This window comes from Hypanus sabinus, chromosome 31 (genome assembly GCF_030144855.1).
Source record: "Hypanus sabinus isolate sHypSab1 chromosome 31, sHypSab1.hap1, whole genome shotgun sequence".
NCBI classification, from domain to species: domain Eukaryota; kingdom Metazoa; phylum Chordata; class Chondrichthyes; order Myliobatiformes; family Dasyatidae; genus Hypanus; species Hypanus sabinus.
The window spans coordinates 26,249,625-26,262,293 of NC_082736.1; the positions used below are offsets into that span (position 1 = coordinate 26,249,625).

The following is a 12,669-nucleotide window of genomic DNA, read 5'->3' on the forward strand; positions in this document are numbered from 1 at the left end:
TGACTGACAGAACAGAGTAAAGGGGCTGAATGGTCTTGTAGTCATGGTCAGAATTAAGTGTTTGCACTTAACTTACACTTTTCAAAGTAAATTTTATTATCAAAGTATATACATGCCACTATATACAACCCTGAGTTTCAATTCCCCGCGGGCATACTCAGCAAATCTATAGAATAGTAACTGTAAACAGGATCAGTGAAAGGTCAGCCAGAGGGCAGAAGACAACAACCTGTGCAAATGCAAATATAAATAAATAGCAATAAATAATGAGAACGTGAGATAGAGTCCTTAAAGTGAGACCATTGGTTGTGGGAACACCAGAAGTAGAATGAGTGTAGTTACCCCCTTTTGTTCAGGAGCCTGATGGTTGAGGGGTGGTAACTGTTCCTGAACCTGGTGGTGCAAGTCCTGAGGCTCCTGTACTTTCTACCTGATGGCAGCAGCGAAAAGAGAGCATGGCCCGGGCGGTGGGGATCTCTGATGATGGATGCTGCTTTCCTGCGACAGCATTTCATGCTGAATTGCTCAATGGCTGGGAAGGCTTTACCCGCGATGTACTGGGCCGAATCCACTACCTTTGGTAGTATTTTTCATTCAGGGGTGTTCCCATACCAGGCTGTGATACAGCCAGTCAATATACGCTCCACTTGATATCTATAGAAGTTTGTCAAAGTTTTAGATGTCGTGCTGAACCTCATAAAGATATGAAATGAAATTGTCTTCTAGATTATTTTTTGAATTGTTATTCCCACGACCAAAGGCAAATTGGTCAGTGTTCCACGCACTGGTACCACTGAATGGAATAAAGCATTTACCGAGTCCAGCTTGCTTTGAGTTTGTTTCAGTGATTGAAATAAGTTGTGTCAGCGAGCTCTGTTATGCGAACATAACTGCAAATTTGTGAGGGGGACAACAACACACACAAAATGCTCGTGGGACGCAGCAGGCCAGGCAGCATCTATAGGGAGAAGCCCTGTCGACGTTTCGGGCTGAGACCCTTCGTCAGGACTTGTGAGGGGGACCTGTTACGTGAATGAGATTGCCTATTGTGGGGGGTCTCCTCTGGGTGATCCAGTTCCCGCCCAGAGTCCGAAGATGCACCGGTCAGTGGGTCGACTGGTCATTGTAAATTGTCCTGTCATTAGGCTGGTGTTAAATAGGTGGGCTGCTGTGTGGGTGGAGCCTGAAGGGCTGGTGGGGCCTACCCCGTGATATGTCTCTAAATAAATAAATTGAATATACTGACAAGACAGGACGAAGGTCATCGATGAGGTAGCTGAAGATGGCTGGGCCAAGGATGCTGCCCCAAGTATCTCCTGGGGCTCTGACACTGACCCTCATGCAAACACAACAAACTGTTATGACTCCGGACGGTGGGAGGGAGTTTCTCCTGGACGTCCACTGACTGAATTCTGTTTTATCCAGGCTCCTGGCTGCCGCGCTTTCATCAGACATTGTCCTGGTGGCGAGGGCAGTCTCCCCCTCATTTAGGCCCTCGAGTTCAGTTCGTTGGTCTGATTTGTAGCGGCAAAGAACTGATCCAAGATCAAAATAATTGCACTGTTATACTCACATGACACACACACCGGTCCAATGATTGATCCAAAGAGTTGAATTCCCTATTCCGATCCTTTATTAGCAATCAGCAAACGTACAATTAAGCATTATTGAGCGTTATCTCAGCAAAGTTCAGCTCACGATTGTGCCTTTCAATAAAGTCAGCAATGTGTAAGACAAGGTCTGGGGCCTGGTCCTGACGTAACCTAATCACGATTGGTTGGACTCAGATAACCTGCTATCAGATGAGTTGGAAATCCCGCTGGCTCACTAAGTGATGCTTGCCATCCTGTCTTCCTGCCCACAGGGGAGGCTGCTCCACCCTCCAGGACCCCGTGTTCCATCTCTACCCACTGGGCTGCTGGTCCTTGCGATCCCTCCCCACTCATCAGCACCCCAGTCCCAGTTAAATCTCCCTGGTTGACTAGAATAACGGCGTACCATCAGGAAAAAGCAATATCTGTGAAATCCCTCAGCAACACACACAAAAAGTGCTGGAAGAACTCAGCAGGTCGGGCAGCGTCTACGGAGGGAAATTAACTTTCGGTGTTACTGGAAAAGAAAGGGGCAATTTCCAGAATAAGAAGGTGAGGAAGGAGGACAATCCTGACAGAAGAGCCTCAGCCCAAAGCATCAACTGTTTATTTCTCTCCATAGATGCTGCCTGACTTGCTGGGTTCTTCTACAACAGAAGTTTCTGACCTTTTTACGACATTAACTGACGGGCTCTGTGGCTCTCTGATGAGAACCCCCTGCTCAATGTTTCTAGCATCTGCAGAATCTTTTTTGCCCTGGTAAATCCTGGCTGTGCCCGGTTATCAGAGCTTCTGTTTTTAATCAGAGTATTCAGCTCCCCGACTCTGCCCCAGCGCACCCCATTTGCACACACAATGCCATTTTGTCCATGATTGGTTCTAGCCCATCTCTTTGATCCAAGTATCGATTATCACCCCTGATTTTCTTGTTCACTGTAAATTCAACGAGGAGGCCCCCGCCCAGCGGTGCGTCGGGCTCCACTTACGGACGCAGTCGGCACTCCAGCCTGTCCTCCCGCCGAAGAGGTCGGTACCTTCTCAACTGGCGACGCTGGGTGCGCGGAGCCACTCCAGGGAGTCCAGGTCGACGTTGCCGCCGCAGAGCACGACACAGACGTTGCGGAGACTGCCGGGGAGGTCTCGGAAACGCCGGGACAGCACTGCCGCCACGCCCAGCCCAGCGGTGGGCTCGATCACCAGCTTCGCCCGCTCCCAGATGAGGCGCGTGGCCCGCTGCAGAAGACAGACCACCCCTCCGGACTTATAACAGAGCCTTCCACGTCATCACAAAGTTCTCTACAGCGAGGGTGGCAGTAGCCAATTTGAAGGTGAAGATCATTTGTCATGTCGGAACACTAAAACATTCATTAAAATGCGATGTTTGCGTCAATGACCAACACAGCCTGAAGATGTGCTGGGAAGGTGCGGGGGGAGAACAGCCTGCAAGAGTCACTAGGCTTCTGATGCCAATATAACACGCCTGCAACTGACTAACCCTAATCCACACGCCTTTGGAACGTGGGAGGAAGACTGCGCATTCACAGGGAGAACATCCAAACTCCAAACAGACAGCGGCAGGAGTTAAACTTTAGTCACTAGTTCTAACCACTGTAAGCGTTATGCAGAGCAAGATCCCATAAATCTTTAAGGAATTTGTCAGGGAGCACCGCTGCCCACAGACGGGGGGGGGGGGGGCGGGAACCGAACTATTAACAACGAGTTGTGATCAGGCCAAGTGGTCGTGGGGCCTTTAAGATCCATCAGCAGGTTTGTGGGGGGGAGGAGGGACTTTCAATTAACTCCCCACACGAGAGGCCACACCTCAGCCAGGGTGGCACTCTCAAGGGATAGCACCGGCGGGCTGGCCTGGAGTCGGTCCCCGAGGTGGGGGTCGCAACGGTGGTCTCCTGACCCGAGGGCGGATGGGAAGCAGTCTGATCCAGACCCCTGATGCTGCCAGGGGCTTGAGTGGGGACGGTTGGGGGACGTGACCGTTCACTGACGTTTATCCTTACCAGTTTCCGGGAAGATAACACGGGAACCGTTCGGAAACATGGCGCCGAGGCTCGCCAGGAGGAATCTGCCCTTCAGCTTGGGCTTTTCTCATGGGGCAAGCCTGGTGGTTTAACAGCGTATATGAAAGACAGGAAATCCTGCAGACGCTGGAAAACTTCAGCAAGGAATACAAAATGCTGGAGGAACTCGGCAGGTCAGGCAGCAGCTATGGAGGGGAATAAACAGTCGACCTTTTGGGCTGAGACCCTTCATCAGGACTGGAAAGGAAGGGGGGCAGAATAAAGTCGGGGGGGAAGAGGTGTGATAGGTGAGACTGGGAGAGGGGGAAGGTGGGGTGGGAAGCTGGAAGAGGAATAATCCTTCCCCTCCCAGCTTCTTTCTTCATCCCTCCTTCCTCCATCCTCCATCCACCCACCTTCCCGCTGCCCGGTCTCATCTCTTACTTGCCGGCTTGTACTTCTTCCCCACCCCCCCACCTTATTCTGGATTCAACCCCCTTCCTTTCCAGTCCTGACGAAGGACCTCAGTCCCCTCCACAGATGCTGCCTGACCTGCCGAGTTCCTCCAGTATTTTGCATATGTTGCTGCGTATATCGCCCGGTGCGGAAACAGGATGCATCAGAGTTGTGGGTTGGTGGCGGGGGGATTGAATAGATACAGTACCTGGATTTCCTCCTCGCTGACGGTGAACACATCATCTACCAGGTCCCTGATGATGGGCCAGGTGTTTGCTCCAATGCTGGTCTTCACTGCGTCAGCCAGTGTCACGGGAGGGGATGCGTTGGGCGTCAGGCAGCCGTTCCTCTTGGACTGGTAGCAGTCATCCGCATTCTCAGGCTCTGCCGCGTAGATCTTCACGTGTGGGTGCTGTGTCTATGGTGGGGAGGGGGTAGGGAGAAGTTGAGACATTAATGCCAAGCTAGGCATTGTGCAACTCAGTGGCCACTTTACTAGCTACACCTGCTCATTGATGCAACTATCTCATCAGCCAATCATGTGGCTGCAACTCAGTGCAGAAAAGCACGCTGACATGGTCAAGAGGTTCAGTTTATTGATCAGACCAAACATTATCTGGATAAAATATGATCTAAGTAGAATAATTGTTGGTGCCAGACGGGGTGGTTTGAGTATCTCAAAAACTGGATCTCCTGGGATTTTTACTCACAGCAGTGGTTCCCTAACATTTCTAGCTCCCAGACCACATCCCCAGTGCACCCCTCTCTTTCTAGCCATTATCCAAAAACTATAAAGAATTTTGATTTTCGCTGGAAGGAAACAGGAAGTGGAAATTCAAAACAGTGATAAATAATTGCAAAAATTATTCAAATATATTTTAAGTTACAAATTAAATAATTTCTTTACTTAATTACAGGGGAAAATAAACACAATTTCAACCAACAATTTTAGAGCCTACATTGGCAGTCCAACTTTTCACTACTTCATAACTTTTTCACCTTTCAGTGAGACAGACGGGCTTGGAGCAGTTATATCAGCTTCTCAACATCAGGCTGAATATCACTCAGAAGGAGTCACAAACCTCCACGTTCAGCAATTTGCAGTCTGTTCCGTTGCTTTGAAAGAAGTTGGGTGACTGCGCTGAAAATACACTCCACTACAATTATGTTGGAAAGGCATTAAAGAACATCTTGACTTCTCTCCACAGTGCAGGATAGCGTTCAGAGGTTTCTTTCTGCAACCAAGTGTCCTGATGTGATATATTTGAGTCTCAGCTTTAGCTCGAAGTCACTTTGCAGCGAAATCCGTTCTTCCTTCAACCTTCCTGGTAATTCCTCAGGTATGGATTTATTACCCGGCCTGGAACCTGGATTGAGAGAAGATCCTGAAATCTCTCTGAGAGGTTTTTATGCAGCTCACTCAGGTGGGCACAGTAAACTTGAACATCACCATCTGGTATTCTGACTTCCTCTTCCGACTCAAGAGAGGCTTGGCAATTGGAAGAGATCGTGGCGGTTAATGTCACACTTAGATAGGATTAACTTGGACAGAAATATGGAGATGACTGATTTGACTTTCACATCATTTCCTTGCAATTGAAGATTGATTTACTTGAATTTTGCAGATAATTCTGACAAGTAAGTAATGTCACCTCTAATATCCTTGAGTTGATGACTGAAGGAAGCATTCGAGTCTTCAAAGAATTTTATCACAGTTTCAAAAAGTATACAAACGTGCCTCGGGCTGTTTCCGTTTGAGAGCCATCTGACTTCTGTGTGCAACAGCAAGCATTCAAACTGTTCACCATTCTCAATACAAAGCTCTTGGAATAGTCGAGCATTGAGAGCATGGGGCTTGATTTTATTTACCGCTGTGTTGACTGTATTTAAACGATTTGTGCAGCTGATCAGCTGTTTTTTTTTGTGACAAGATGTTGTCTGTGAATTACACAGAGAATGGTAAACATGTCGGGTACAGTTTTTTTCCCAAAAAAGTAATAACCCCATGGTGGCATTCTGTCATTGACGGTGCCCCATCTGTTGAACAAGCAAGGAATGTTAGTGAGCAAAATTTCTCTTTGAAAGATCACTCAACAACCTGAAATATTGACTCCCCCTTTGATTCTGATTCTGGCCGTTTTTGAAATAACTCTTGATCTTGCTCTTAACGAACTCGGTTCTCTACCGAGATCGTTAAGAGCACCAGATTTCTTGGTGTTCACCTGGTGCAGGATCTCACCTGGTCCCTCAACACCAGCTCCATAGCAAAGAAAGCCCAGCAGTGTCTCTACTTTCTGCGAAGGCTGAGGAAAGTCCATCTCCCACCCCCCATCCTCAACACATTCTACAGGGGTTGTATTGAGAGCATCCTGAGCAGCTGCATCACCACCTGGTTCAGGAATTGCACCATCTCGGATCGCAAAACCCTGTAGCGGATAGTGAGGTCAGCTGACAAGATCATCGGGGTCTCTCTTCCCGCCATCACAGATATTTACACTACATGCTGCATCCGCAAAGGAAACAGCATTATGAAGGACCCCATGTACCCCTCATACAATCTCTTCTCCCTCCTGCCGTCTGGGAAAAGGCACCGAAGCATTCAGGCTCTCACGACCAGACTGTGTAACAGTTTCTTCCCCCAAGCTATCAGACTCCTCAATACCCAGAGCCTGGACTGACACCTTACTGCCCTATTGTCCTGTTTATTATTTATTGGAATGCCTCCACTGTTTTTGTGCATTTTATGCAGTCCTGGGTAGGTCTGTAGTCTAGTGTAGCTTTCTCTGTGTTGTTTTTTTTTTACATAGTTCAGTCTAGTTTTTGTACTGTATCATGTAACACCATGGTCCTGAAAAACGTCTCATTTTTACTATGTATTGTACCAGCAGTTATGGGTGAAATGACAATAAGGTGACTTGACTAGATTTAAACCAGGCTTTCACCTTTTAAGAAGTGAACGTAACCAAGAAACAAAGATCTTTTGCCTAGATAAAGTTGACTCATCCAACTGCAGAGCAAATTCCGTTGTCCTAAGTATGTTGCACAAGGTGTCTTCCACATTCTCAGATATTTCATCTATTCGTCTTTGAACAGAGTTGTCGCTGAGTGGAATCATTTTAATTATTTGGTCTGGTGATTTATACAAAACTGTACTCAGAATCTCCCCTGCTGCTAGCAGAACCAGTCCTTCTCCAACTGTATGGGGCTCTCCAGATTTAGCAATAGGCAATGGAATTTTGTATGGAGCACTCCAACCATCGTTGCTTTGTTGTGAAGGGCTGGCAAACATGCTTTGAAGTGCTTCCTGTTTCTGAAAGTTTTCACAAAGTAAGCCGAGATCCAGTTGCTGGAGTGGACCTGGAGGCGACCTGATGTGGCAGAACTTAGGCGAGGCAGAGTCGAGGTGGAGCCCAGGCCCCAGAGCGAGGCAAGAATGGCGATTTGATCTATGTAAGGGCTGAGCTGAATTGGAGAGGTTGGGTATGGGCGAACTGGAGCAGCAGGGCCCGGTTCCGAGAGCAAGGAACAACCTGAGGTTGGACAACTTAATTGCTGGACCAGATTGTTTTTTATTTGCACATGTCTGGCACGTTGCTTATTGTTTAAGGTCAATACAAAGAGATCTAGGAGTCCTTGTTCATCAGTCACTGAAGGTGAATGAGCAAGTGCAGCAGGCAGTGAAGAAGGCTAATGGAATGTTGGCCTTTATTACAAAGGGAATTGAGTACAAGAGCAAGGAAATCCTCTTGCATTTGTACAGAGCCCTGGTGAGACCACACCTGGAGTACTGTGTACAGTTTTGGTCTCCAGGGTTAAGGAAGGACATCCTGGCTGTAGAGGAAGTGCAGCGTAGATTCACGAGGTTAATTCCTGGGATGTCCGGACTGTCTTACACAGAGAGGTTAGAGAGACTGGGCTTGTACACGCTGGAATTAAGGAGATTGAGAGGGGATCTGATTGAAACATATAAGATTATTAAGGGATTGGACAAGATAGAGGCAGGAAATATGTTCCAGATGCTGGGAGAGTCCAGTACCAGAGGGCATGGTTTGAGAATAAGGGGTAGGTCATTTAGGACAGAGTTAAGGACAAACTTCTTCTCCCAGAGAGTTGTGGGGGTCTGGAATGCACTGCCTCGGAAGGTAGTGGAGGCCAATTCTCTGGATGCTTTCAAGAAGGAGCTAGATCGGTATCTTATGGATAGGGGAATCAAGGGATATGGGGACAAGGCAGGAACCAGGTATTGATAGTAGATGATCAGCCATGATCTCAAAATGGCGGTGCAGGCTTGAAGGGCCGAATGGTCTACTTCTGCACCTATTGTCTATTATTTAAGTCCAACCTCAAGCACTGCGATCAATACAGGGGAAAATTATGATGCCATCATAGCTCAGGCAAAACCTGGCTCTCTGCCTGAAGGTACGTAAAGAGGGGCAGCAATATCTCGCTTGGGCCATGAACTAGAGAACTGCAGTCAAGACCATATTCAGAACTTTACCCCATTGACCATTATACCCCGATTCACAGGAATTTCATCACTGTGTGATCAGAGTTTGGGAATCTTAATAGCTAACACTGTACTACAGTCGTGACTGGCACAAACGCAATTTCTTCAGTGACTGGCACAAACGCAATTTCTTCAGTGACTGGCACAAACGCAATTTCTTCAGTGACTGACACAAATGCAATTTCTTCAGTCCAGACTTCTCACCATATGCCAAATACAGAAGTGTCACTTTGCTCTTCAAAAGCTGTGGTACGCTTTGAGAGAACGGCCGGTTTGCAGGAGTAGATTATGTGATTATTGTAATTAAATATGAGGCACTGAGGATCAAATGCTTATATTAAATAATTCATTTCTTAAATTAAGTCTGTAATCCTTCAGCCACGCCCCCTTGCTACCAAGCGCCCTCCCACCACCCCCTTATCTTTATTGCCCCCTTAGAAACTACCACCAACTCAGGAAGGTGATATCACTCACTTTGGGAACCACTGCTCCAGAGGTACAAGAAACAGATTGTTAGTGAGAGAGATCAGAGGAGAATAGCCAGACTGGTTCAAGCTGACAGGAAGGCGACAACAACTCAGATAACCACTCATTACCACAGCTCTCTGAATGCACAACATGAAGCGAATGGGCTACAGCAGAAGACCATGCCGGATTCCAACCTAATAAAAAAGCCACTGAGTGTACAAAGTCACGAACAAGAGAAAGTCTGCTGATGTTGGAAGTCAGAGCAACACACACAGGATGCCAGAGGAACTCAGCAAGCCAGGCAGCGTCTATGGAAAAACGTACTGCTGATTTTTTGGGCCAAAGCCCAAAGAGAGATTCCTGCTTGCTGCATTTGTGCTGAACTCACAGACTTCATCCACTCTGCCCTCAAATTTACCTGGACCACTTCCCACACTCCCTTCCCTTTCTTGATCTCTCTGTCTCTATAGACTGCTGAGTCTATTATAAACCCACCGACTCTCACAGCTACCTCTTCTCACCCTATTACTTGTTAAAATGCCATCCCCTTCTTTCAATTCCTCCGTCTCCGCCGCATCTGCTCTCAGGATGAGGCTTTTCATTCTAGAACGAAGTAGATGTCCTCCTTCTTCAAAGAAAGGGGCTTCCCTTCCTCCACCATCAACACTGCCCTCAACTGCATCACTTCCATTTCACGTGCGTCTGCTCTTACCCAGCCTCCCACCTCCCTACCAGGGACAGGCTTCCTCTTGTCCTCACCTACCACCCCACCAGCCTCCCATCCAGCAGATAATTCTCCGTAACTTCCACCATCTCCATGAGGATTCCACCCCCAAGCACATTTCACTCCCCATCCCCCCCAACTTCCTGCTTTCTGCAGGGATCACTCCCTACATGACTCCCTCCCCACTGATCTCCCTCCTGGCACTTATCCTTGTAAGCGGAGCAAGTGCTACCCCTGCACCTCCACCTCCTCCCTCAGGACCCCAAACAATCCTTCCAGGTGAGGTGTTACTTCACTGTGAGTTTGCTGGGGGGATATACTGTGTCCAGTGCTCCCAGTGTGGCCTCCTGTATATCAGTGAGACCCGACATACATTGGGAGACCGCTTCGCCGAGCATCTGCCGAAACAAGCGGGATCGCCCGGTGGCCATCCATTTTAACTCCACTTCCCATCCCAATATGTCCATCCATGGCCTCCTCCACTGTCATGATGAGACCACACTCAGGTTGGAGGAACACCACCTCATATCCCGTCTGGGTAGCCTCCAGCCTGATGGCATGAACATTGATTTCTCAAACTTCCACCTCCTTCATCATTTCCCATCCCTGCATCCCTCCCTCACCTCATCTCCTTGCCTGCCCATCACCTCCCTGTGGTGCTCCCCCCCCCCCTTTTATCTTTCTTCCATGGCCTTTGGTTTCTTTCACCAATCAACTTCCCAGCTCTTTGCTTCATCCCTCCCCCTCCCGGTTTCACCTATCCCCTGGTGTTTCTCTTCAGAAATTTTTCTACAGTCCTGGCAAAGGGTTTCGGGGTGGGGGGGTGAAATGCCGACTGTACTTTTTTCCACGGATGCTGCCTGCCCTGCTGAGTTCCTCCAGCATTTTGTGTGTGTGTGTGTGTGTTGCTCTGAGTGTATATATTCCATACTGGATATAAAGCGAACTTTGTTAATAGATACAGCGCCCACCACCTTACTGAAAATTACCTGCGCCCATCTTTTTGCATTTGTCTTTATAATCCATCACTGAAAATGACGCCACTACTGGATATTAGATGCCTTTATCTCAGTAGGGGGCATTATCCTGGTTAGCAGACTGAACCGCTTGTCCCCCGGCTCACCTTGACGGCAACCGCAATCCCTGATATCAAACCTCCACCACCAACCGGTACCACCACTGCCTGGACATCTGGGACCTGTTGACATCCAAAGTTCAAAGTAAATTTTATCATCGAAGCATACGTGCGGTAGTTCTTTCAGTCAGAGCACTACAACAGTGTAACCGGCCCTTCGGCCCATCTAATATGTGCCAAATTATTATTCCGCCTATCCTCATCGACCTCCATACCACTCTCATTCATGTATCTATCCAAATTTCTTTTAAACATCAAAATCAAGCTCACATACACCAATTGTTCCACACTCTCACCACCCTCTGAATACAGAAGTTTCCCCTTAAACATTTCACCTCTCACCCTTAACCCATGACCTCCATTTCTAGTCCATCCTAAGCTCAATGGTAAAAGCCTGCTTGCACTTTCCCTATCTATCCCCTTCATAAGGGGAGATTCACCAGGTTGATTCCAGGGATGAAGGGGTTAACCTATGAGGAGAGGTTGAATTGCCTGGGACTGTACTCACTGAAATTCAAAAGAATGAGAGGGGATCTTACAGAAACATACAACATTTTGAAAGAGATAGATAAGATAGAAGTAGGAAAGTTGTTTCCACTGGTAGGTGAGACTAGAACTGGGGGACATTGCCTCAAGATTCAGGGGAGATGATTTATGACGGAGATGAGGAGAAACTGTTTTTCCCAGAGAATGGTGAATCTGTGGAATTCTTGGCCCAGTTAAGCAGTTGAGGCTTCTTCACTAAATATATTTAAGATACAGTTAGATAGGTTTTTACATAGTAGGGGAATTAAGGGTTATGGGGAAAAGGCAGGTAGATGGATCTGAGTTTACGGACAGATTAGCCATGATCTTATTGATGGGCCGGATGGCCGACTCCTGCTCCTATTTCTTATGTTCTTATATATAATTTTGTAGATTTCAATCAAGTCTCCCTTCATTCTCCAACGCTCCAGGGAATGAAGTCCTAAGCTCTTCAACCATTCCCTGTAACGTCCTTGTAAATTTTCTCCACCCTTTTCAGTCTTATTGATAATATTGATCCCAAGGCTTCCAAGCACCTTCTCCAACCCCTTCTGTTACCTGCTCTAAAATCTCCAATCCGATGGTGCCTTGGCCCGCAATCACAAGAGGATCCTGGTTGGGATGGACAAGGATTCCTTGGGTCTCGACGACTGCTCTGGACGCTGTTTCCGCTCTAGACTGATGGAAGGAGAGTGTGAGTTGGCCACCAGCCACGTCCCTGTGTGTACTCAATGAACGCAACGGTCACTAAATGTCTACAGGGCTCAGCCTGACTGGAACAAAGCAGAACATTAATTTTCTTATTCAGTCACTGGATGTTATTACTGATGCTGGCTGGCATCGAACGCAGTGATTGCTGAGCCATTTTAGACAACCATCTCAGAGTCAGAGCTGAAGGGGAAGGATGAGAAACTTCCCTCACAATCAGTACCAGGTTTATTATCACTGACATACACTCAGTGGCCACTTCATTCAGTAACTCCTGTCATGGATAAAGTGGCCACTGACTGTATTTATATGGTCTTCTGCTGCTGTAGCCCATCCACTTTAAGGTTCAGGCATGCTGTTCCGCACACCACTGTTATAACGCGAAATTATCTGAATTACTGTCGCCTTCGTATCATGTTGAACTAGTCTGGCCATTCCCCTCTGACCTCTGTCGTTAACAAGGCATTTTCCGCTCTGTAAAAACTCCAGAGACTGTTGTGTGTGAAAACTCCAGGAGATCTGCAGTTTCTGAGATACTC

The 12,669-nt window shown here is 47.6% G+C and overlaps 1 protein-coding gene across 4 annotated transcripts in view; it reads right to left on the minus strand.

The window, feature by feature from the left end:
- srr (serine racemase) overlaps positions 1-12,669 on the minus strand; it is a 22,032-nt gene continuing 9,363 nt past the window's right edge. The window contains exons 5-9 of one of the 4 annotated variants that reach the window (XM_059955248.1): positions 11,981-12,100; positions 10,886-10,960; positions 4,272-4,481; positions 3,608-3,708; positions 2,690-2,947 (exon numbers count right to left, since the gene is read on the minus strand). In XM_059955248.1, the coding sequence (XP_059811231.1) occupies positions 2,935-2,947; positions 3,608-3,708; positions 4,272-4,481; positions 10,886-10,960; positions 11,981-12,100 (519 nt within the window). In that variant the 3' untranslated portion in view covers positions 2,690-2,934. Of the gene's footprint in view, positions 2,948-3,607; positions 3,709-4,271; positions 4,482-10,885; positions 10,961-11,980; positions 12,101-12,669 lie in introns of all 4 variants that reach the window. The other 3 variants (XM_059955247.1, XM_059955249.1, XM_059955250.1) reach the window with 3 other exon arrangements.